Below are 26,965 nucleotides of genomic sequence, written 5' to 3' on the forward strand. Positions count from 1 at the left end.
CATCCCACATGCCACAACTAGAAGGATCTACAACTAAAGTATACAACTATGAATTGGGAGGCTTTGGGAAGAAGAATTAAAAAAAAAAAAAAAAAAAGGAGATCTTTATAGAAGACGACCATTATAACACTAAAATATTATGAACTTTCTCCCAACCATTCTATCCTAACTACAAAGATCAAGTTGCCATCTCTCAACAGGTCTATCACAACAGCCTCTTCTAATCTATCTCCTCAAATCCACTGACTGACTACAGACACAGTGATTTATATAATTTTAAATGTGAATCTGACCACATCATTTCCCTGTTTAAACCCCCTCATGTTTTCTCCACTGGGACATGAGAGACATCCCAAGCTTCCTGGTAGCCAATAATATTAGCTAACACACAGCAAATACATAAATTATCTCATCCAATTTTCATATTATAATATTCCTATTTTATTCACGAGGAAGTTGAGCTTCCACAGATTAAGGAACATAACCAAGGTCATACAACTGCAAGTAGATCCAGGGCACAATCTTAACCTCTATTCTACAATGCCATAAATGAACTGATTTCTTTCTACATCTGTCTCCTCAATTAGAATTCTAGCTGCTTAACGGCAAGAAACTTACTTAACACTATATTCCCAGTATTTGGCAAAATGCTGACCACAGAGCAAGTGCTCCAAAAAACTTGTACTGAGCTGAAATAAACTGTTAAAAGCGAATCCATGTTTAGGGAAGCCTTAGGAATACTATTTTCCTCATTATTCATGTAAGGTCTGAACATCAGAGAATCTACAAGGAAGACCACCTAAGAATATCTGGGCAAAAGGAAGATTTCATAAATGAGTCTGTGTTCATTTAGTATCCATACTTTAGGTCTTATTTGAGAAAAGCCTCACAGCAATTCAAGACCAATCACTTAATAAGTGAAACAATATAAAGATTCAGAATCAAAAATACTAGTTTATTTCAAATTCTAGGAATCTAGACTTCTAAAATAGAGAATTAGAATAACCAAAGATCACCTTTCTTTTTTTTTTTTTTTCTTTTTTTGAGGAAGATTAGCCCTGAGCTAACTGCTGCCAATCCTCCTCTTTTCACTGAGGAAGACTGTCCCTGAGCTAACATCCGTGCCCATCTTCCTCCACTTCATATGTGGGACACCTACCACAGCATGGCGTGCCAAGTGGTGCCATGTCCGCACCCGGGATCCAAACTGGCCAACCCCGGGCTGCTGAAGCAGAACGTGGGCACTTAACCGCCGCACCACCAGGCCAGCTCCTATCATCTTTCTCTTAATGCAGGTCACAAGATAACCAAGTTAAAAAAAAATCAAAACTCAGTACCATTTCCAAATACCAGCAATAATCTAGAAAATGTTATCGAAAGAAATTCTACTCACAATAGCAACAACTTTATTTTTAAAATACCTAGAATAAAGCTAACAAAACAATGTACACCTACGAAGAAATAATAAAATGTTGCAATAAGACCTCAGCTACCCTAATGTCATAACCATTAATCACGTGACTATTTAAATTTAAATTAAATTTTAAAATTCAATTCATCAGTTGCACTAACCACACTTCAAATGTTCAAAGCTAAACATAACTACCGGTTACCATGCTGGATGGCACAAATACAGCATTTTCTTCAAGGCAGCATGTTGTAGAGATAACAACTTATCCCAGTATTCATTTTTACTTTAATTACTTCTACAGGGTTTGAATTTTTCTCAAAGGACATTTCTTTTTATGATTTTTGAAGCTAACAAATTTAGCAATGATCACTACCATAAGATGTACAAATCTAAAAAGAAAAACCTAACCATTTTGTACCCCTGTATTTAATGTACTTAGAGCCTATGGGTTATTGAAATATATAAAACAATACCTAAAATAGAGAAATATATGTATCTACAGAAAAACTCATCTAGTAAAGATCTTTTTTTCCAAATTAATCTTTAAGTGCAACACAATTCTAAACAAATTCCCAGAAAGAATTCTGTAGAACTTGACAAGCTCATTCTAAAATTTATGTACAAAAGAACCAAAAATAACTAAGAAAATTCTTGAATAAGAACAGAGTGTAGGGACTTGCCCTATAAGACATCAAGTTTATTGTAAAGTCTTAGTAGTAAAATAAAGATAGAGCTGCATTAGTTCAAGGACAGACAAACAGACCAGTAGAAAAGAACTGAGAACCTAAAAACCAAGCTACAGATAAATAAAAATCAGCATTGCAGGTCACTGGGCCTGATAGCTAATTTCCCATAAGGAAAAAAGATTTTTAAACTGGATCCCAACCTCACACCACATACAAAAATCAATTCAGGTCAATTAAAGACCTAAATACACAAAAGCGTAATGTTAAAACTTGTAGAAGAAAGCAATACAAAATAGCTTTCTAAAGAATTAACTATAAAAGCGTCAGAGCATTTCACAATTAGTTTTAAAACAAAGCAATAATATCTTTTTATATGGAATCTTACTTGACACTCTAAACACTGTTTCACCTTCAAATCTAATACACTCATTTATAGAAGTAATTCATCTTAATTTATACAAATAATTCAATTGTAAATTTTCGGCATTGAATAATCAATACTGAAATATATGACCAACTGTAATTACTTTGAGTATTTGTGAACATTAAGTAATGTCATTCATGCATGCTTAATCAAAACTTACCTACAGTTTGTATGATTATATTATTAAAGATTTATAACTGTGAGAAAAACATCTATTTCCTCAACTACTCTAGATTCCCTTCTTAAAACTGAGGATTTTCATGTCTAATGATGGTTTTTATTTCCCAATTACCATTTCATTAATTCTCTCATTCCTCTTACTTCTGTAGCATTTATCTGATGTCAGGAAAAATGAAGACAAATCTGTCTTACATATTCCTTCCCTCCCTTTTCTATCCCCATTAATACATACCTCTTCTTTTATTCTCCATAATTAGACTCACCCTCATCTGGAAGAATTTATATGTTCCATATTTCCTCCTCCCCTCACATCGACTGTGTCTCTTCAATATGCTAGAAAGAGTATTTTCAATAGCCTACTTCCTGCCACAAGTCTCCCTACTTCTTTTCAGTTGTCATATTTTGGCAAACTGAACACATTAAAATTCACTAACTTAATTTTGCTTTTTATTCAATTAGATAAAGATCCTGAATTTTTCTTATTCCAGGGAAAAACTAGCTTTACAATCTTGAAATAAACAATAGCATATTCTAGAAGAAATGCAATTTTGGGGTATCAAATAATTATCTAATTGCTATTTCTGAATAATTAGATAAAGATTCTGAATTTTTCTTATTCCAAGGAAAAACTAGCTTTACAATCTTGAAATAAACAAAAGCATATTCTAGAAGAACTGTAATTTTGGGGTATCAAGTAATTATCTAATTAATATTTCTGAATCATGGCAATGCTTTCTCTATTCTGGAAACAGGTCATCTGTAGGCAACATACCAACCTCCCAATGAAAGAAGTGCTTTGTTTTGAAAACTTAAGAGGAGTATTGCTGAGTCTTTCAATCTCTGACAAAGGATTTATGAATCTACTCTAATGTACTAATTAAAACTAAATATTAACAATTTCAGGAACAAATTACATACATTTTCCTCACCTATAATATACCTATAATTGAAGGAAAATAGAATTTCATTAAGTTTATAAACCTTTACATATCTACCATAATGTACACCAAAAAAATCTGGATATATAATTGAGTTTTTCACTTTCAAATTAATACTTCCATTATAAGGTAGCCAAAAATAAAGAATACAGGTTTTATAATGAAAACGAACCTGTATTACAAATCTCTGCACTATGACTCATGCATTTTGGTCATGAACACATTTCTTAAGCTCTAAGTTATTCTTTATGAGGATATCTCTCTCATAAAGTTGTTATGAAGACTAAACTGATACCATATAAAAGGACACCTAACACATGCTGAATAAATGCTATTATCAGATAATAATTGTTGAAAACTACTATACTCTTATTTTCTCTTTATTCTTGAAAGTTTTTCAGATGGACTGTCTATGGACCTTCTTTAGATTCAACCCTTTGTGATGCACTAATCCAATTTGCAAAGACAGCATATGATGGTTCTTGTTCTTACAAAAACTGTTCTGAAAAGCTTGACAAACAAAAAGCATATCTGTCAAGAGATTTTCACATATTGAGGTATATGGGGTAGCTATTGAGGTTCAAACTGATTCGGCTTAAACTAAAGAAGCCTGACTTATGATCTGTCAAACCATAACACACACATTGTACATCTGCTTTAAATATTAAAGAACGCACTCTCCTAAAATAAGAATGCATAGTTCCCCTCCTGCGCCCTATCCTATCCTTAACACCCTATCGATAATGCCCATCTTATAGTCATTTGCAAATGAATACCTTTTTAAAACTTTGATGAATATGCATCCTGGGCATGTTTAATGTATGTTCCTTGTTCTAAAATGGTATTAAGACTGTACTGAAAACCACGCTTCTCCAGAAAGCTTTCTTCCTTTGTGCAAACTGCCTTCTTGGGTTATAATCCTCACCCTACCTCAAGTAAAACTCACCTTCTCTCTCTTATCTATAGAATGGTTATGGGCTATTTTGTATCAATAATCTGCATGTGGACAGCAGCTGACCTAAGGTAACCGAAACCTCAGGAAGCAAAACTGTAGATAAGAGGGGACTACTGTATATAAAAGATTCATGAAGATACTTTTCCTAATTGTCTCTCTCCCCAGCAATGTTTATAACTGCTGCATGCAAGGCTTATACTATGGATATTTAATTATAAACAGTACAAAAAAGATTATTGAGCTTCCTTTCAAGTAAGAGATTATTAGGAAGCAAAAGAGAATAAGTAAATGAGAGCCAAAAAGGTCATAGGAAATTGTAAATGAAAGAAAAAAACCTTTTATTCAAAACACCGTGATACCAGCTCAACACAAGGTTAACATAAGGGAAGCCATATTGTAGAAAAGAACCATATTGTAATTTTGAATTACCTTTGATTAACTAACCCAGACATGCTCTGTAGATTTTATGGCCCCTCCCAGCTGCTTTAAATTGACAACTTTGTTCTTTTGAGTTCCTTAGGAATGTGATGACCCCAAGGCAGAGAGTCTATGCTAACAGCCATCATCAATGACAACTGAAAGATCAGGGTATAGGGCATTGCTCTGGTCCCTGATGCGTATCTAGTAAAACAAAAGACTATCAGGAACTAAGACCAGATGTCTGCCCCTACCTGGAGATCAGATGGAGGCCCACTGGGATTAGGTCTATTTTTCAGGGTCTGTTAAAATTTGGGTTGTCTATACTTCTTATCCTTCTGGTCCAATACTTGATTATAAAATGTGCCTTTAGATGTTGTTCCAAAACTGTTGAGCAAGGTACAAAATTCTAATAATGCAAAACGTCAACCTGAAGCCAGGAACAAGGGAATATTTCCAAATGAGTGCTAAACAGTTTCACTCCTCTAACCCAGATCTACACCCCAATTCAGCAGGAAGTAGCTAGATGGGTCGTCACCCCAAATCCCTCAAGAATAAGGAATGATCAAAGAATAGGAGGACTGAAACAGGCTGAAACCAGCAAAGAGTTAGCCACTGATGATTAAGCAGCTAGGAACTAAAGGTTTTTTTTCCTTTTTGCAATTACTAATTACAGCTTTTAGTTGTTCCCCTGCCATCGTTAACTGTGCTGTTTAGGCAATATGCTGACTCCCACTAGGTTCCCATAGATAACATCTTCCTGGAGCCTGAGTCACCAGGGTGATGGGTGATTGAGCTGGTTTTCAGGAAAACCACTTCAGGCCAGTTGAGACCATCAACTCATCACCTGGGTGTGTGCAGATGTCCAATAAGCTACCTTCTGACGTCAAGAGGCTAAAAACTTGAACCTGAGATCATGCTAACACCGACATTTTGTGAACATGTGTCCTGTGAAGAGGCATGAAGTCTGACTACACTCACACAGATCATCAATTACCTCACTGTTCCTCACCTACAATCATCTACCTCCACATTTAAGACCACCTTTCCTACTCCATAAATATCCCTAAGTCCCTATTTTTGGGGAAACAGATTTGAGACTTATTCTCTCTCTCGATTCCTCACACAGCTGGCTTGTGATTAAAACCTTCTCTGTCCCAATCTTGTCGTCTCAGTGTTTGGCTTTCTGGGAGGTGGGCAAAAACACACCTGGTGCAGTAACAACTGCTTGTTCGAAAAATTTTAAGTTAAGATCATCATATTAATTATATAAATTGTTGAAAACTTAAAACAAAGGAAGAGGCCAGCAATTAACAAAAGATTTGAACTAAAGAAAAGAAAGATAATAATTTATTTATCTAGCTATTGTTCTGTGAGGTAGAAACCAGGCTTACACTTTCTGAATCCTCAAAATATGGCATATAGTTATTATTATTCGTTTGTACAATATGTTTTAACTACCAATAATTTAATAATCTAGTTAAGCAATAAGGGTAGTTAGCATCCCATGGTAGAAAAAGAAACAAATAAGGATCGGGAGATACAGATCCCATCTCAGGTTTGCACTGCTAACTGTAATCATGAGCAAAGGATTTAACTTCTCTGAGCCTGTTCCTCTGTTGTAAAATGAGCAAAGAGGATTAAATTTAATCTCCAAATTCAAATCCATCTCAAAAATTCTATGAGTCTGTAGTTACACATTTCCTGCTGCTGTACATATAATAATAGTGAAATACACATGCACATCCCTTAGACTTCCACTTAAATATGGCAGAAAGAGTATTCTTCCTTCCAAGACACTATTAAAACAATAATAAAGGTACAAAAAGGGGTGAACATTCACAGGATCAAAAAGAACAGTAATGTAAGCATTAATGGGCAAGCAGTTCCTACAAACTTTCAGAAAAAGGACAGCTGATGAGCAATTTAGCAGAGGTGAAGAAATTAAAATCTCAATTGCAAATGAAAGAGGCTAGATGATTAGCAAGCCTAGTACACCTGCAGAAGCCCTAAGTCTCAGAGGAAACAGAGAAGGCATGGAGCTAAAAGTAGGGAAACTAACTACCATCTTGTTACAGGCTCTTAAATAATACATCCTGATATCGGTTCCCCCACACTGAACCCAGCATATACATGGTTACAAACAAAAGCATTCATCCCCATTCCCTGCTTCTTTAGTTACACTCATACGTCACACTCACACAAAAGTTTTGGCTAATTGCAGGCCCTTGAAGGTTATTACAGGGAAGCTGACGTCCAGAGAATATCAAGAAACCAAAGCTTCCCAAGCCCAACTCCTCGGCTTCCTGGCACCAGAGTCCACCATGGAGACAGCCAGCCAAGGACATCCTGGAATCCCTTATCTCCTCCCCTCCTGCAAGCAGCTGAAGGCTGGTAAAAAATTCCAGCGAACAAGGTCACAGGCTTTCTCCCTCCCCACATTCCTCACAAACCTTTAAAACCCTTCACCCGTTTCTTAACGGGAAGCTAGCAATTCTTAAGGCACTAGCTGTTGCTTTGCTCCCTAAGCAATAAAGCAGGAAGACTTTATTCTTCAGAATACCTAAAGAAAGGAAATTGGAAGACTTTTCTGTAAAGAAACTGAACAGCCTCAGAAAAGAGACTTCCAAACACTAATGTTAGAGGTCACTCTCCCAAAACTAGGCTTTTATCATAATCAAGCCACAATAAAGTCCCATCAGTCGACAACCCCAATCCATGCATACCAACCTTCCAATGAGGTTTTTAATGTGAGGCATGGGGTGGTGGGCATACATTTGAAAACAAAATTGTTTTGCTTTATTTGTTAGTGCTCTTTGGCTATGTAACAAATTCACCCACAACTTAGCAGGTTAAAACAACAAATAGTCATTATCTCACACAGTTTCTGAGGCTCAGGAATCCAGGAGTGATCTAATTGAGTTTTTCTGGCTCAAGGTCCCTCATGAGGTTGCAGTCAAGCTGTCAGCCAGAGCTGCAATCACCTCAGGGCTCAAAAGAGGATGGAGAGTCCACTTCTAGGCTCATTTAATGTGGCAGTTGGCAGGTCTTGGTTTCTCTCTGGCTGTTGGCCAGAGGACTTCTATCTCCAGCCACATGGGCCTCTCCATAGGGTAACCTGAATGTCCTCAAAATATTACAACTAGCTTCTCCCAGAATGAGTAATCCAAAAGAAAGAGACAAAAAGAGACAGACAGAATGAGAGTATATAAACAACTGAGAGTTGTTGATGGAAAACACAGTCTTTTACAAATTAAATCTCTGAAGTAGCGTATCATCACTTCTGCCATATACCCTTGGTTACACAGATCAGCCCTAGTGCAATGTGTGAGGAGACAACTCAAGGGAATATCAGAAGGAAGGGCTCATGGGGAGCCATTTTGGGAGCCAGCTATCACAGTCTGCCTTCTCATCCTCAAGGTGCCTCTGTTTTTTCCTCTGCCTCCTGTTTTTCATATCCATGTATAGTACCTCTCCAACATTATACGCGGTTTGGTCTGTAGGACGTATAGCAAGCATACGGCAAAAATGACAGCATGTCACTTCCAAGATTAGGTTATAAAAAAGACTGCAGCTTCCATCTAGGAAAAATGACTCTCTTTTCCTCTCTCAAATCACTGGCAATGGGGCAAACAGCTGCCATGTTTTTAGGAAACTCAGAGGTCCACGAGGTGAAAAACTGAGGCCCTCAGTCCAACAGCTCTTAAGAAAATGAGGCCAGCCAATAATACGAGTGAGCTTGGAAGCAAGTCCTTCAGCCACAACTGAGCCTTGAAACGACTGCCACCCTGGCAAACAGACCAACTGCAATTTCATCAGAGACCCTAAGCCAAAACCACTCAGCTAGGCCACATTTTCAAATTCCTAACTCTCAGAAACCGTGTGATACACTAAATGTCTGTTAGTTTAAGCAGCCAAGTTTTAGGGTAATGTGTTACACAGCAATAGTTACCTATTATTATATAGCAATAGATAATTTTATAAAAATCTTTTAAAGAAAACTTGTAAAAGCAATTCAGGATTGTTACAAAAATCTTAAAACTGTATAGATTGTTGAAATAAAAGTACCCACCCTAGGCAACCTACCCTCCCACAACTTTTTCTTATTCCTATGCAAATAAATGGAATGAGATTTTTAATCTTACCCTTAAATATGAACAGACAGCCGCAGATCACCTAATACTAGACGAAAGTCTCCATCATGAAGGAGAAAGACCACAACAAATAATCACAAAACAGAGATCCACAGGGAACAGAGATGAATCAGGAAATAGAAGATAAACCTTCAAAAACCAAACAAAACCATCTCTAATATGCTTAGACGCACAAGAGGAAAAAAACAGCATCCATAACACAAGAACAAAATGTTACATCATATAATTTACTAACACCAAGGACCAAAAAAAAAAGATCTTAAAAGCTTCCAGAGAGAAGAAAAACTGGTGATATACAAAGGAAGGAGATGCATTGGATGCTGGAAGACAATGGTACATGCCTTCAAAATTCTCAAAGAAAATTATACTCACCAATCAACAAGGTGTGAGGGAAAAAAATTTTCAAAGATCATCAGACATACACAAGGATTCAAAATATGTACCATACATGTGCTCGTACACTTTTTTTTTTTTTTTTAATGAAGATGCCCAGAGCCCTGCTTGGCTGGGCTTGCTCTGGCCTATGTGCTGGGTGAGGGGGAGACTGGAGGCTGGGACAGCACTGGAGAGGCTGTTGTAAGACTCAAGGTGAACAGGTATAGACCCTGTACCAGAGTCAAGGTGGTCCAAGTGAAAGAGAGGAAAAGCTGGGTTCTAGAACCCGCATCAGGTGTGTCATAGGTGCTATCTGGCTGACCTGGGGAGGACAGATTTCTTTTTTGGTGTGGGGGAGGGGGAGATTAGCCCTGAACTAACATCTGTGCCCATCTACCTCCATTTTCTATGTGGGACGCCTACCACAGCATGGCTTCATCAGTGGTGCGTAGGGCCAGGCCTGGGATCCCAACAGGCAAACCCCAGGCCGCCTAAGCAGAGCATGTGAACTTAACTGCTGCGTCACCAGCCGGCCCCTCATACACTCTGTATCTTAGGAAGTTACTGCAGGATATGCTACATGCATACACCCACACACACCCACAAACACAAGAGGAAACCGATAAAGACGATATGAGACGCAGGAAACGAGAAATCCAAAACAGGAAGTCAAAAGGTCATTCCAGGAAGACTGTTGTCTTAAAAAAAAAAAAAAAAGTCTAACAACACAATCAGTTCAGTTTGGAGCACAAAGATGGAGAACTCTAGAAGGGAGGTTACCAGATGAAAAGAGGTTGATAGACACATATTTCGGGGATTAGGAAAAGGGAGGGAGAGGAAAGAGGTTAATAGGCTCAGGATAGATTTAATAAAGTGGTTTGAAAATTTGAACAAGTGTGCAAACGCAGAATGCAATAAGTAAGTGCAAGATAAACAAAAAGTTTTATAAGTAATCATAGTCCACAATTTTGTTCACAATGATTACTGATTTGTTTTCATGTAATACAATAATATAAGGAAGATAAAGAGGGAATGATGGTAGGTAAAACAGAGCTAAATCCTTAGCTACTATAATAGGAGTCAATATAGAATACCTAAAATAGACGAACCAAGTAAAAGCTAGAAGACACAGACCTCAGATACCCCCTAAGCCTGGGACTGCTAGTTACATGGTGTGCACAAGAAATTAACCTTCGGGGCCGGCCCGGTGGTGCAGCGGTTAACTGCTTAAGGGCACACGTTCTGCTTCGGCGGCCCGGGGTTTACCAATTCGGATCCCAGGTGTAGACATGGCACCGCTTGGCACGCCATGCTGTGGCAGGCATCCCACATATAGAGTAGAGGAAGATGGGCATGGATGTTAGCTCAGGGCCAGTCTTCCTCAGCAAAAAGAGGAGGATTGGCAGCAATTAGGTCAGAGCTAATCTTCCTCAAAAATAATTAATTAATTAATTAATTAACCTCCAATTCACCTAGTCTCACAGTAAATATTCAGGAAAGTACAGGGAGTTTTTACCAGTTACTACCACCTGGTCAGCAAGGAGGTAAGTAATCAGAGACTCTTCAAACAATTAAAGCTACATCAACATAAAAATCCTAGTAAGCACACCAAAAACAAAGTTCTCAGAAGGTCAGAGAGAATCCTCTCCACCATCACCCAGTAACATGATTAGGTAATCTCCTCCCATAAGGACCTGAAAACCAATAAAGTGTGCCCCTCCACATGGAGTACTACTGCGTCCTCAGTTCTGGAAGCCATCCTGATGGAATCATGTTCTTGTAACCTTTCCTTACATTCAAGGAACTTCTATACTTTGCCTCTCCAATCAATCACCCTTATGGAAATCACATAGAGCAGTATTAGCATATTATTTAGAAACAAGGCAGATACCAGGAAAAAACAGCTAATAGAATTAAAAATGTTTTCTGAAAAAAACAGCAATTATGGGGAATGGAGTAAAAGGGAAGAGGCAGACAATGCAGAAAAGAACCAACATTTTTCCCTAAAAATATTCAGTATTAGTTTACTTTTTAACTAGTATTAGTTTTACATTGATACGTATTTTTTTCATTGACAGGGTCAAATTTTTTTTAAAATCAGAATCAGAAAACAAATATTTTATCAAAAAAAATAGTGTAAGATACTAATAAGTATATACTTAATTCATTTGTTACAGTACCTAGCAAATTATTCCTGGATAATTTACACAGTTCAAATGTAAAACATTTATCTTAAAATGGTCTGAAATGTAAGCTAAACATAGTCCATTGAAATAAGAAGGAACACTTTCAAGTGTATTTTGGGAGTTATAAGAAAAGGGACTTTTTTACCTTTTATTTCAGAGTCTAAAAATTTGCTTTTTACCTCCAAGTACTGATTCCAAATATCAAAGTTAAAAAATAATATCATCCCAAAATAAAAAAATAAAACTTCGGCTGGCCATTGAAGATCAGCTGCTAATGAAACAAAGAAGCTACTTGAGGTCACAGTAGTGACAGCACACAGCTGCCAGATTATACTCATTCTGATCACATTTGCCAGAACTTTTAAAAACAAACATCTAAACATATTGTAGAGTAAAACAGCAAATTAGCTAAGGCTACACATAGTATTATCCCATAAACACAAGCATCCGTCCCTCCGTTATACATGCCTAAGAGATGTCTGGAGGCATGTTCATCAAAATAATAAAGTTACACGTCATAAAACTTCAGATTTTTTACTTTCTCTTTGTATTTTTATATGCAGTTGGATTTCTTTAAAAATAGTGACCATGAATTAGTTGATTATCTAAACAAAACATCTCACACTAAGCAAACAAAAGGGATCTAACTTCAAACCCATGAAATTCATGTTCAATTATTTTATTTTCTTTTGTTTATAAAGCTTTCTTGGGGTGTAAGTGGCATACAATACACTGTATATATTTAAATATACAATTTGGTAAGTTTTGATACATGTTTATACTCATGAAATTATCACACAATCAAGACAATGAACACACTCCTACAAGTTCCATTCTGTCCCTTTGTAATCTCTCCTTTCCTCCCTCCACCACACTCTGGCTCATGCACATGAAACCAAGGATCTGCTTTCTGTCACTATAGATTAAAGTTTCTGTTGTCTCATATAAATGGAATCATACAGTATATTTTCTTTCTTGTCTAGCTTCTTTCAATGAACATAATTATTCTGAGTTTCATCCAATTAACACTTTATTCATTTTTTCTATTTCTGACTAGTATTCCACTGCATGGGTGAACTGTCTAATGATTCACCTGTTGATAGACACTTAGGTAACTTCCAGGTTTTAACTATTAAAAACAAAGTTTCCATGAACATTTGTGAACAAGCCTTTGTATGGACACATGCTTTTACTTCTTTTGGGTAAATACCTAAGAAGGGAATGGTTGGATAAAACAGTACCTGTATGTTTAACTTTTTAAGACTGTCAAACGCAGTGCAGCATTTTACATTCCTATGAACAGAAAGTTCCAGCTTTCTTCCACATCCTGACCAAAATCTGCTTATGCTAAGTTTTAAAATTTTAGCCATTCTAACAAATGTACAGCTGTATTTCACTGTGGCTTTAATTTACATTTCCCTAATAACTGAAGAAGTTGAGTATCTTTTCATGTGCTTATTTGCCATCCGTGTGGCTTTGGTGGATGTTCAAATCTCTCACCCATTTTTTTATTGGGTTATTTCTTTTCTAACTGAATTTTGAGAGTTCTTTATATATTCTGATCAGTAGTCCTTTATCAGACATAAGCTGTGCAAAGATTTTCTCCCAGTCTGTGATTTGTCCTTTCAGTCTCATAACAGACTCTTTACAATAGCAGAAATTTTTTATTTTGATGAAGTCCAATTTATCACAGTTTTTCCTTTATAGAACATGCTTCTGGTGTTATACATAAGAAATCTTGGTTTAAATCAGAGTCACGGAGATTTCCTCCTATGTTATCACCTGGAAGTTTCATAGTTTTAGCCTGGCCATTTAGTTCTATCAGTTAATTTTGTATATGGTACAAAATATGGATCCAAATTCATTTTTTAGCACATGGATATCCAATTGTTCCAGCATTGTCTGTTGAACAGACAATCTTTTCTCCACTGAATTGCCTTGCACCTTTGTCAAAAATCAGTTGTCCGTTTACATCTGGGCCTACTTCTGGACCTTCTATTCCATGACAACAATATCTTTATGCCAATATCACTGTTTTGATTACTGTAGCTTTATAATAATCAGGTAGCAGCTTTCTTATAGATTCCATTACACATTCTACACAGGTAATCATGCTTTTGAAAATAAAAACAGTTAATTTCTTCCTTTGCAATCTGGATGTCTTTTTATTTCTTCTTGCTTGCTGCCATGACTAGAATCCTCCAGAACCACTGCATACATTTTGAAGTGGTGAGAGCTGACAGCCTTGAATTATTCCTGATCTTAGGGGAAAGCATTCAGTCTTTCACATTAAGAATTATGTTATCAGTAGGCTTTTCCGTAGCCTAACCTTTAGGAGGTTAAGGAAGTTCCGTTCTATTCCTAGATTGCTATAAGAAATTTTATGAGGAGTAGATATTGGGTTTTGGCAAATGGTTTTTCTGTGTCTAGTGAGATGATTATATGATTTTTCTCTTTTAGTTTGTTACTTTGTTAATATACTGAATTACTCTAATTACATTCCAAATGTTAAACTTACTCTATATTCCTAGTATGCTATTTAATTCTGCAGTAAGTGATATATACAGTGATACTTGTGTAAATGCAGGTAAGTGATTTTCAACTTTCACTATCACTTTGTATTCAAAGTTGGTAAGATAATTATAGATAACAGAACGAAAACATATCAATCTCAATATAACAATAAAAAATATAAACAGAAGTTAGAAAGTAGAAAGAAGGAAAAATAGGGGCACTGGTAACTTCATCCTACATCATGAGAAGTAAAGGGATTCTACTCAAAGTTGACAGAACAAGACATTTTAAGAAATTTATGTATATTATATTATTTAAAAGTACAAGGTAACCAAAAGCACTAAAATTATTAACATAATTGCATGAAGGAGAGTTTTTGATTAGCAAAGCATATTTTAAAAATTTTAATCTCAATTTCTTAGGATAAGACACATCCTCCAGTTTATCCTAGGCCCCCCAACCCATTTCCTATTAGATTAAATTCTTGCCTGATTCTTTGACATTCGAGTTTATTCATACAAAGAGTTACGGACATAATATCCAGAACATTACCAAACAGAATTTGTTAAAAATGCTTGTCCCTCCAAAACTAGCAGTATTTCTGTATAGTAGCAATGAAAAATCCAAAAATGAAATTAAGAAAACCATTCCATTTACAATAGCATCAAAAATAACGAAATACTTCGAATTAAATTTAACCACAGAAATGCAAGACTTGTACGCTGAAAACTACTAAACATTGCTGAAACAATTTAAAGAAGACCTAAATAAATGGAAACACATCCCCTGTTCATGAATTGGAAGTCTGAATATTGTTAAAATCACAAAATTTCTAAAACTTATCTACAGATTTAATGCAATCTCATTCAAAATTCCAACTGTCTTTTTTGCAGGAAGGGACAAACTGATCCTAAAATTCATATGGAATGCAAGGGACTCCAAATAGCCAAAACAATTTTGAAAGACAACAAAGATGGAGGGCTCACATGTCCTGACTTCAAAACTTACTACAAAGCTACAGTAATCAACACAGTATGGTACTGGCATAAGGATAGACATACAGATCAATGAAATAGAATTGAGAATCCAGAAATTAACCCATACATCTATGGTTGATTGATTTTCATCAAGAGTGCCAAAACCATTCAATGGGGAAAAGAATCTCTTCAACAAATGGTGCTGGGACAACTAGATTTCTAGATGCAAAATGAAGCAAACCCTTAACACCTATCTTACACAAAAACTAACTACCCAAAATAGACCAAAGACCTAAATTTAAGAGCTAAAACTATAAAACTCTGAGAAGAAAACATAGGCATAAATCTTCATGACCTTGGATTTAGCAACAGATTCTCAGATATGACAGCAAAACCACAAGCAACAAAAGAAATAAACTGGACTTCATCGAAATTAAAAACATCATGTGCATCAAAGGACACTATCAAGAAAGTGAAAATAACCCACAGAATGGGAGAAAATGTTTGCAAATCAAATATCTGATAAGGGTCTACTATCCAGAACATATAAAGAACTCTTACAACTCAACAACAAAAAGACAACTAAATTAAAAACTGGGTGAAGAACTTCAAAAGACATTTTTACAAAGATATACAATGGCCAATGAGCACATGAAAAAATGCTCAACACCATTAGTCATTAGATAAATGTAAATCAAAACCACAATGAGATACTACTTCACACCCACTAAGACGGCTATAATTTGAAAAAGGGAAAAGAACAAGTTTTGGCAAAAATATGGAGAAAATGAAACCCTCATACACTACTTCTAGGACTACAAAGTGGCTACCCAAAAACTTAAACACAGAATTACCATACGACCCAGTAATTCCACTCCAATGTATACACCCAAGAGAAAGGAAAATATATGTCCAGACAAAAACTTGCACAGAAATGTTCACAGCAGCTTTGTTCACAATAGCCTAAAAAGGAAACAACCAAATTGTCCATCAACTAATGAATGGATAAACAAAATGTGGTATATCAATACAATGGAATACTATTCTCCCATAAAAAGGAATGAAGTACTGAAACATGCTATAACATGGATATACCTGGAAAAACATTATGCTAAGTGAAATAAGCCAGACACAAAGGTCACGTACTATATGCTTTAATTTATATGAAATAAAATGTGCAGAATAGGCAAATCCATAAAAACAGAAAGCAGACTGACAGTTCTCAGCAGACTGGGCATTGGGTGGGGGTGGGGAAATGGCAGGCAGGGATAGTCAAATCACTTGGGTATGGGTTCCTTTTTGGAGTGATGAAAATGTCCTGGTAATAAATAGTGGTGATGGTTGTACAACACTGCAAATGTATTGGCAGTCAATGAATTGTACACTTTAAAGCGGTTAAAATTACACATTTTATTTCAAGTGAATTTTACCTCAATAATTTAAAAAATACTTCCCCTGGGCACAGAACTTGGGGTGTTCAAGGGAAAGAGAACCTTGTTTCCTCATTATTAATCTTTTTTCACTACTTAATTTTTCCTCTGTACCAAATAGTCTCAGTCAGTGAGATAAATAAACACAAACTGATTTCTCAGCTAAGTTAACAAAATCAAATATTACTATTAAGGGAAAAATACCAGAGGTTTGTGGCCTTTGAATTATGTCCTGCATATTCTTCTTGTCCTCTCTAATCCTCTTTCTTCTCCCATATATATTATGATACCATTACATATGCAGTTCACTGACAGTAATATAAAAATTAGGGAATTAAATGATTAGGTAAATCATACATATTTCTTTCTTGCAAAGAACAAAAAATAAATTTCAAGTGAAAACAGCACAAGGAAGAAACAAATATACCCAAATTTTCTCAGGGAAAATTGTGGTCAGTTACTCAATAAATAATGATAGTGTACTTGCTATTAACAGGTTTAGATTTCCTGAATTTTCCTTCAATTGAAGGTGTTAGACAATAAATTCACTTGTAAAGTTTTCATCAGTTTTGCTTTAGATATAAGTTCCACATAGTAAATATGAAGACTTTAATACTTACTTATCAAGGAAATCCTTATCCACTACAGCAGAGATATCCAGAAGAGGATTTCCCATTCCAAAGAGAATATTTTCCCTAAAAAACATAAACAAAATACAAGTTAGAAATACTTCTGAAAACAAGTTGATGTGTAAAATGTACAAATACATAAATAAATATCTTCACCTTGAAAATAAATCTGACATGCTACTTTATTAAACCTTTTGATTCGCCTATTACATGTAAGATAACATTTTAGAGGTAGCCCAGAGACATTTAGGAAGGATAATGACTTTTAAATTGGATGAAATAAAATACAACAAAAGAAGTAGCAAGATCATGGGACTTTTTCCTTCATGTTCAACAGCTAATGACTGATGCTAATGAATTACAATGTTCTTTTTTAAAAAGCAAAAAAGGTCTATCACAACAAAATTCTATACTTAAACATGACAGATAATTAGCTGTAATGAGTAAGATACCCATTTACTGAAAGTTATTAGGGAGAATGAGGAAGTCCTAGAGGAGTCCAGGCAAGAGCCCTATCCTTGAAAAACTGATAACTGTGGTAGGGCCTTCACAACAGGTATCATAGACAATGCATTTCTCAATTACATTTAACAGACTGATGAAGTCTGTTTTCCAAAATTGTTTACCATATGCTCAAAACTGAGGAAAGAACAGAACTCCACCACAAGTGATGCCTTAACAGGAGCCCAACTGACAGCATGAAATGACCAGTGGCCATGGGTGGGTCAGCATCAATGGGAGGAATTCTTATAGTTTATTCAATAAAATTTGCCTCTGTGTAATTTCCCATTGGTCTCCAGTTTAGTGAAGATCTCTGACAGTTGCCCCCAAATGAGTTACCATGCTCACCATTTGGAGACTATCACAGTAATATCAATAGGACCAGTACCCCACTGTTTAAGAAAACAAGCTATAGAGGAGAGTGATATCAGCATCACAGCGGTGGGAACTGTTCCCTTTGTCGCTCCCGTCTAAGTTCCAACTAAATGGACCTTCATTAATCATCAGAGGATTCCCTGCACAGCACAACAGGATGTCTGACCGATCCATGCAGCCCTGCAACTGAAGGTGGGTAGACTGGATTCTCAGGAGGCAGTGGACCTAGGTGAGCATACCCCTCTCCCACCCTGGTAGCAGCAATCTAGATCTTTCCTCACACAGTAGCCAGCACGACCATAACAGGAGGCAGGGGCAGGCTAGCCTGTGCGAATACTTTCTGAGTTGCAGCTCAGCCTGCAGGAGTGCACACCATGTCACAGTGGCCCTGACCATGGGAATGCTCCCCACTGAGTGGCTGGGCCTGCGAAGGAGCACCCACCAAGTGCAGCAGTTCAGGAGAGCCACCTGAGAGAACAGAGCTGCCCTGCATACAAAAGGAGTGCCCCTCCCCTCTCACCTAATGCACCACCTCAGCCAGTAACCTGCCAAGTACAGTGGTCCCACAGCAGAACGACCCACCAGCAGAGCACAGAGGCCCTGCATGCACATCCGTGGGTGAATGGACAAGCAGATACAGCCAGCGCACAAACACAGAGCAGCCCTACCAGCACAACCTACAGTAGATGCAGTGGGATCAGAAAACACAGCTACTGCCCACCCGCAGTGGTGGCAGGTGGAATCTGCGAACTGATACTATCAAAAATACACCAGTAAATGATCACTTCAGCAAGAACTACGATGACCTACATTAACAGTTCAGAGCACAAGGAAAATGACAACTCTCCAGAAATGAATCATGAACTAACAGAAATTTACACTCTAAATGACAGCGAATTCAAAATAATTATCATAAAGAAACTCAATGACTTACAAGAAAACTCAGACAGAAAGTTCAGTCATCTCAGGAATAAAATTAATAACTAGAAGGAATAATTTATAAGAGATTGAAACTATTAAAAACAAACATGGGCAAGCCTGGTGGCACAGCAGTTAAGTTCACGCATTCTGCTTCCGGCGGCCAGGGGTTCACCAGTTCAGATCCCAGGTGTGGACACGGCACCCCTCATCCAGCCACGCTGTGGTAGGCATCCCACATAGGAAGTAGAGGAAGATGGGCATAGATGTTAGCTCAGGGCCAGTCTTCCTCAGCAAAAAGAGGAAGATTGATGGTAGATGTTAGCTCAGGGCTAATCTTCCTCAAAATAAATAAATATGTAAATATGTAAATTGCATGCTATGTGAATTATATCTCAATAAATTTAAAAAAGTAACAGAAATTATGGATATTAAGAACACAATTAATGGGATAAAAAATAATCTCAACTCCATAAAAAATAGAGCTGATGCAATGGAGGACAGAATTAGTAATTTAGAGGACAGAAACATAGAAATGCTTCAGGTGGAGGAGGAACGAGAACTAAGACTTAAAAAAAAATGAGGAAATTCTTTGAGAAATATCCCAATCAATTAGGAAATGCAACATAAGGATTATAGGTATTCCAGAGGAAGAAGAAAAGGAGAAAGGAGCAGAGAGCTTGTTCAAAGAAATAATAGCTGAGAACGTCCCAAATCTGGGGAAAGCACTAGACTTACAAGTACATGAAGCCAAAAGAACTCATAATTACATCAATGAAAAAAAGACCTTCTACAAGACATACAACAGTAAAATTGGTAAAGTCAACGACAAAAAAATATATATATATTAAGGGCAGCAAGGCAGAAGAAAATAACCTACAAAGGAACCCCTATCAAGCTTGCAACAGATTTCTCAGCAGAAACCTTGTAGGCTAGAAGAGACTGGAACAATATATTCAAAATACTGAAAGACAAAAACTTTCAGCCAAGAGAACTTTATCCAGCAAAACTATCCTTCAGATATGATAGAGAAATAAAAACTTCCCCAGATAAACTAAAGCTGAGGGACTTCATTGCCACTAGGCCTACCTTACAAGAAACACTGAAGGGAGCCCTCCTATCTTAAACTAAAAAGCAAAGGTTTACAAAGCCTTGAGCAAGGAGAAAAATACACAAATGGAATCAGAAAATTGCAGCTCTATGCCAGAATAGGTTAGTAAACACTTAACTATAACATTAAAGACAAAGGGAAGGAAAGTATCAAAAATAACTATGAACACTTCAATTCAGTCACAAATTCACAACACAGAAAAGAACAAGTTGAGACAATAAAAACTCAGAAGGGGAAGAGGGAAGGGATGGAACCAGCTTAGGCTAATGGAGATAAGAGGCTATCAGAAAATGCAGTCTCTTATCTGAGATCTCTTACACAAACCTCATGGTAACTACTAAACAAAAAAAATCAGAGCAGAGCCATGAATCATAAATAAAGAGAAAACCATCACAGAAAACCAGCCAACTGAAAAGGCAGTGAGAAATACAAGGGAAAAGAAACAAGGGAAACATAGAACAATTGAAAAACAAGAGAGAAAATGGAAGCATTAAGCCCCCATATATCAATAATCACTCTAAATGTAAATGGATTGAATTCTCCAATCAAAAGACACAGAGTGGTTGGATGGACTGAAAAACAAGATGCAGAGGCCGGCCCCATGGCTGAGTGGTTAAGTTCGCACACCCCACTTTGGCAGCCCGGGGTTTTGCCAGTTGGGATACTGGGCATGGACACGGCACCCCTCATCAGGCCATGCTGAGGCAGCATCCCACATAGCACAGCTAGAGGCACTCACAACTAGAATATACAACTACGTACCATGGGACTTTGGGAAGAAGAAGAAGAAAATAAAAAGGTTGCCAACATATGTCAGCTCAAGGCCAATCTTTAAAAGAAAAGAAAAACAAGACCCAACATTGTTAGGTCCAGGAAACACATGGCTGCCTCCAAGAAACACATGTTAGCTCTAAGACACACCCAGGCTCAGAATGAAGGGATGGAAGACAATACTCCAAGAGAACAGCAAGCAAAAGCAAGCAGGTGTTGCCCTATCAGACAAAGAAGACTTCAAGACAAAAAAGGCAGTGAGAGACAAAGAGGGGCACTATATAACGATAAAAGAGACATTCCACCAACACCACTTATGAATGTATATGGACCTAACACAGGAGCACCAAAGTATGTAAAGCAACTATTAACAGATCTAAAGGGAGAAATTAACAACAACACAATAATAGTAGGGGACCTCAACACCCCAACACCCCACTTACATCAATGGATAGATCATCCAGACAGAATGTCAACAAGGAAATAGTGGACTTAAATGAAAACGTAGACCAAGTGGACTTAATAGATATATAGAGAACACTTCATCTGAAAACAGCAGAAGACACATTCCTCTCAAGTGCACATGGAACATTCTCCAAAACAGACCATTGGGAAACAAGGCAAGCCTCAATCAATTTAAGAAGACTGAAACACATCAAGCATCTTTTCCAACCATAATGCTATGAAACTAGAAATCAACTACAAGAAAAAAGACAGGGAAGTCACAAATATGTGGAGACTAGCCAACATGCTACTGAAAAAGCATTGGATCAATGAAGAAATCAAAAGATATTTGGAGACAAATGAAAATGAAAATACAACAAATCAACTCTTATGCAATGCAAGAAAAGTGGTCCTAAGAGGGAAATTCATAGGAATACAGGCCCACCTCAACAAATAAGAAAAATCTCAAATAAGTAATCTTAAACTGTACCAAACACAACCAGAAAAAAGAAGAACAAACAAGCAAAAAGTCAGCAGAAGGAGAGAAATAATAAAAATTACAGGAGACATAAATGAAATAAAACCAAAAAAAAGTAGAAAGGATCAATGAACCTAAGAGCTGGTTCTTTGAGAAGATAAACAAAGTGGACAAACCCTTCGCCAGACTTACTAAGAAAAAAAGAAAAGCCTCAAATAAATAAAAGAGAAATGAAAGACGAGAAACTAGAATGGATACCAGAAAAATACAATTAAAATACTATGAAAAACCATATGCCAACAAACTGGATAACCTAGAAGAAATGGATAAATTCTTAGACTCATACAACCTCTCAAAACTGAATCAAGAAGAAACAGAGAGGGGTCGGACCACGGCCGAGTGGTTAAGTTCACACTCTCCACTTTGGTGGCCCAGGGTTTGGCCAGTTCAGATCCTGGGTGCAGACACAGCACCACTCATTAGGCCATGCTGAGGTGGCGTCCCACATGCCACCATTAGAAGGACCCACAACAAAATATACAACTATGTACTGGGGGGATTTGGGGAGAAAAAACAGGAAAAAAAAAAGATTAGCAACAGTTGTTAGGTGCCAATCTTTAAAAAATATATATATAAGAAACAGAGAATCTGAATAGCCTAATCACAGGTAATGACATTGAAAGAGTAATCAAAAACCTCCCAAAAAACAAAAGTCCAGGACCAAATGGCTTCTCTGAAGAATTCTCCCAAACATTCAAAGAAGATTTAATACCTATCCTTCTCAACGTAGTCCAAAGAACTAAACATGGACGCTTCCTAACTCATTCTATGAGGTCAACATCACCCTGATACCAAAACCAGACAAGTACAACACAAAGAAGGAAAAGTAGAAGCCAATACGACTGATGAACACAGATGTAAAAATCCTCAACAAAATATTGATAAACGGACTACAGCAATACATTAAAAGGATCATACACTATGATCAAGAGGGATTCATACCAGGTACACAGGGATGGTTCAGCATCTGCAAACGAATCAATGTGATACACCACATTAACAAAATGAGGAATAAAAATGACATGATCATCTCAATAGATGCAAACAAAGCATTTAAGAAGATCCAATATAAATTTATGATAAAAACTCTCAATAAAATGGGTCAGAAGAAACTACCTCAACATAATAAAGGACATATATGACAAACCCACAGCCAACATCATACTTAATGGTAGCAAACTGAAAGCCATCCCTCTGAGAACAGGAACAAGACAAGGGTGCCCACTGTCACCACTCCTATTCAACATAGTACTGGAGGTTTTGGCCAGAGCAATTAGGTTGGAAAAGTAATAAAAGGGACCCAAATTGGAAAGTAAGTAGTAAAATTCTCCCAGTTTGCGGACTACATGACTCTCTATACATAGAAAACCCTAAAGAATGCTTCAGGAAAACTAAAAGTTACAATCAACAACTACAGCAAAGTTGCAGGGTACAAACTCAACTTACAAAAATCAGCTGTATTTCGGGGCTGGCCCCGTGGCCGAGTGGTTAAGTTCGCGCGCTCCGCTGCAGGCGGCCCAGTGTTTCGTTGGTTCGAATCCTGGGCGCGGACATGGCACTGCTCATCAAACCACGCTGAGGCAGCGTCCCACATGCCACAACTAGAAGGACCCACAACGAAGAATATACAACTATGTACCAGGGGGCTTTGGGGAGAAAGAGGAAAAAAATAAAAATCTTTAAAAAAAAAAAAAAAAAAAAAAAAAAATCAGCTGTATTTCTATATGCTCATAATGGACTAGTAGAAAGAGAAGTCAAGAATATAATTCCATTTACAACAGCAAAAAAAAGAATAAAATATCTAGTAATAAATTTAACTAAGGAGGTGAAAGACCTACACAATGAAAACTACAAGACACTGTTGAAAGAAATTGAAGAAGATATAAAGAAATGGAGGGGCCAGCCCCATGGCTGAGTGGTTAAGTTTGCACGCTCTGCTTCGGCGGCCCAGGGTTTCCCCAGTTCGGATCCTGGGCACGGAGATGGCACTGCTTGTCAGGCCACGTTGAGGTGGCGTCCCACATGCCACAACTAGAAGGACCCACAACTAAAAACATACAACTATCTACTGGGGGGATTTGGGGAGAAAAAGCAAAAAAAAAAAAAGATTGGCAAGTTGTTAACTCAGGTGCCAATCTTAAAAAAAAAAAAGAAATGGAAAGATAGTAAATGTTCATGGATTGGAAGAATAAACATAGTTAAAATGTCTATATTACCTAAAGCAATCTACAGATTCAGTGCAATCCCAGTCAGAATCCCAAGGACATTCTGCACGGAAATAAAACAAAGAATCCTAAAATTTATACGAAGGACAAAAGACCCCAAATAGTTAAAGCAATCCTGAGAAAACAGAACAAAGCTGGAGGCATCACAATCCCTGACTTCAAAATATACCATAAAGCTATAATAATCAAAACAGCATGGTACTGACACAAAAACAGACACACAGATCAACAGAACATAACGAAAGCCCAAAAATAAAACCACACATCTATGGACAGCTAATCTTCCACAAAAGGGCCAAGAATATACAATCAAGAAAGGAAAGTCTCTTCAATAAATGGTGTGGGAACACTGGACAGCCACATGCAAAAGAACGAAAGTAGACCACTATCTTACATGATATACAAAAATTAACTCAAAATGGATTAAAGACTTGAATGTAAGCCCTGAAACTATAAACCTCCTAGAAGAAAATATAGGCAATACACTCTTTCACATCAGCCTTAGCAGCATCTTTTTGAATACGTGTCTACTCAGGCATGGGAAACAAAAGAAAAAAATAAACAAATGAGACTACATCAGACTAATAAGCTTGTACAAGGCAAAGAAAACCATGCAAAAAATGAAGACAAGCCGCCAAATGGGAGAAAATATTTGCAAATCATATATCCACATAGGGTTAATTTCCAAACTATATAAAGAACTCATATAGTTCAACAACAAGACAAATAACCCAATCAAAAAATAGGCAGAGGATATGAATAGACATTTTTCCAAAGAAGACAGACAGATAGCCAACAGATACATGAAAAGATGCTCAACATCACTAATTATTAGGGAAATGCAAGTCAAAACTACAATGTGCTATCACCTAACATCTGTCAGAATGCCTATAATGAACAAGACAAGAAATAATAAGTGTTGGAGAAGATGTAGAGAAAAGGGAACCCTCATACACTGTTGATGGGAATGCAAACTAGTGCAGTTACTATGGAAAATAGTATTGAGATTTCTCAAAGAATTAAAAATAGAAACACCACACAATCCAGCTATCCCACCACTGGGTATTTATCCAAAGAACATGAAATCAAAAATACAAAGAGATATAAGCACCCTTATATTCACTGCAGCATTACTCATAATAGCCAAGACGTGGATGCAACCCAAGTGTCCATCAACTGATGCATGGATAAAGAAGATGTGGTATGTATATATATACATACACACAGGCACACACACACACACACAAAGGAATGCTACTTAGCCATTAAAAGAGACAAAATTGTCCCATTTGCAACAATGTGGATGGACCTTGACAGTATTACATTAAGTGAAATAGGCCAGACAGAGAAAGACAAACACTGTATGATTTCACTCATATGTAGAAAATAAACAAACACATGGATAAAGAGAACAGATTAGTGGTTACCAGAAGGGAAGGGAGTGAGAGGGTAGGTGAAAGGGGTAAAGGGGCACATACATATGGTGACGGATAAAAACTAGACTATTGGTGGCGAGCATGATGTAGTCTACAGAGAAACTGATATAACAAGGTACACCTGAAACTGTACAATGTTATAAATCAATATGACCTCGATAAAAGAAATTAATTTAAAAAAAGAAAACTAAAAAAAAAGGAGAGAGAAGGAGGTATAGACTACAATTATAGTCTACTATGATTTAGAACACTAAATCACAGTCTCTGATTAAAACTACAGACTGGGCAACTACGGCTGAATACACAATAAAGAGACATTTGTCCCTTTTTCTACTTAAAGAAAGCTGGATGGAGGAGGGTTAAAAGATAATACATTTATTTATTCACACTGAAGTTGCATTTGTGATCAAATTAAATGTCTAATATAAAAAGAAAATAAGTGTTTACAAGATGAAGGATCAACAGGCAGATACAGTGAAACTTGACCATCATTTCATCAGGAACTTCTCTGCCTGATTTGCGTATTGTTATTCAAACAATAAAAACTCCTAGAACTTGTTAAAGAAAAAAGCTTGGGAGAAGCGTTAACTGGGCTGCTTGGCTGTTTCTTTTTAGTCACTCTTTTTAAGTGTTCAAAGTGTACAGTCTGGTAACCACCACCGGAATCAAAATATGGAACATTTCCATCACCACAAAGAAGTATCCTCCTGCCCCCGTTAACCTCTTCACCCCCAAATGGTCCCCTATTAGTTTGAAGGACTACAATTGGGACACTTCTTTTTAAGAAGTCAATCCTTTGAACATCTCCTGTATTCCCAAAATAGTTTATTACACTCCATTTGAAAATCTAGTAAAGACAGTATTACTATTAATGCACCCTCTCTGAGCCTATGGTTTCTATAGTCAAAGAAGTACTGAGAAGATGAGCACAATGAGTCACAGTAACCATATTTAAACTCATATTCCTAAATGTGTCTCTCCAGCAAAACGTTTTTTCTGACTGTAACTGGACAAGAATACACTTACACAACGAACAAGAATCTGCTGGGAATGAATTGCTCAAGTTTAAGACTGGAAATAATTTTTTATGTTTTATTGAGAATGATGATTAGAAAAAATTTAAGTGGCAAATTATTCCTTTATTATTATTATTAATAAAATAAGTAAATGATAACAACATTTGCCTTGTTATTGCCAAATAATATTACAATTCAGTTAAGGTCATTTGAAGCCATTCTCTTAACAAACAAGAATTGTGTACTTGTTATCTGTTCCTTGCCATCCTCTTTCTTTCACCACAAATTACCTTGCTCAAGAGATCTGGGTCGTTGATCCATCCCAGTTCATGGAGAGTAGGGGTCTGAGCGACT

The 26,965-nt window shown here is 36.9% G+C and overlaps 1 protein-coding gene across 3 annotated transcripts in view; it reads right to left on the reverse strand.

Annotated features, from left to right (window-relative positions):
• Nucleotides 1-26,965, reverse strand: part of ADK (adenosine kinase) — a 536,863-nt gene that overhangs the window by 452,153 nt on the left and 57,745 nt on the right. For all 3 annotated transcript variants that reach the window (XM_046652329.1, XM_046652331.1, XM_046652330.1), the window contains one exon: nucleotides 17,268-17,342. In XM_046652329.1, the coding sequence (XP_046508285.1) occupies nucleotides 17,268-17,342 (75 nt within the window). The remainder of the gene's footprint in view (nucleotides 1-17,267; nucleotides 17,343-26,965) is intronic.

The sequence above is a fragment of the Equus quagga genome, chromosome 2 (assembly GCF_021613505.1).
Source record: "Equus quagga isolate Etosha38 chromosome 2, UCLA_HA_Equagga_1.0, whole genome shotgun sequence".
Taxonomy (NCBI): domain Eukaryota; kingdom Metazoa; phylum Chordata; class Mammalia; order Perissodactyla; family Equidae; genus Equus; species Equus quagga.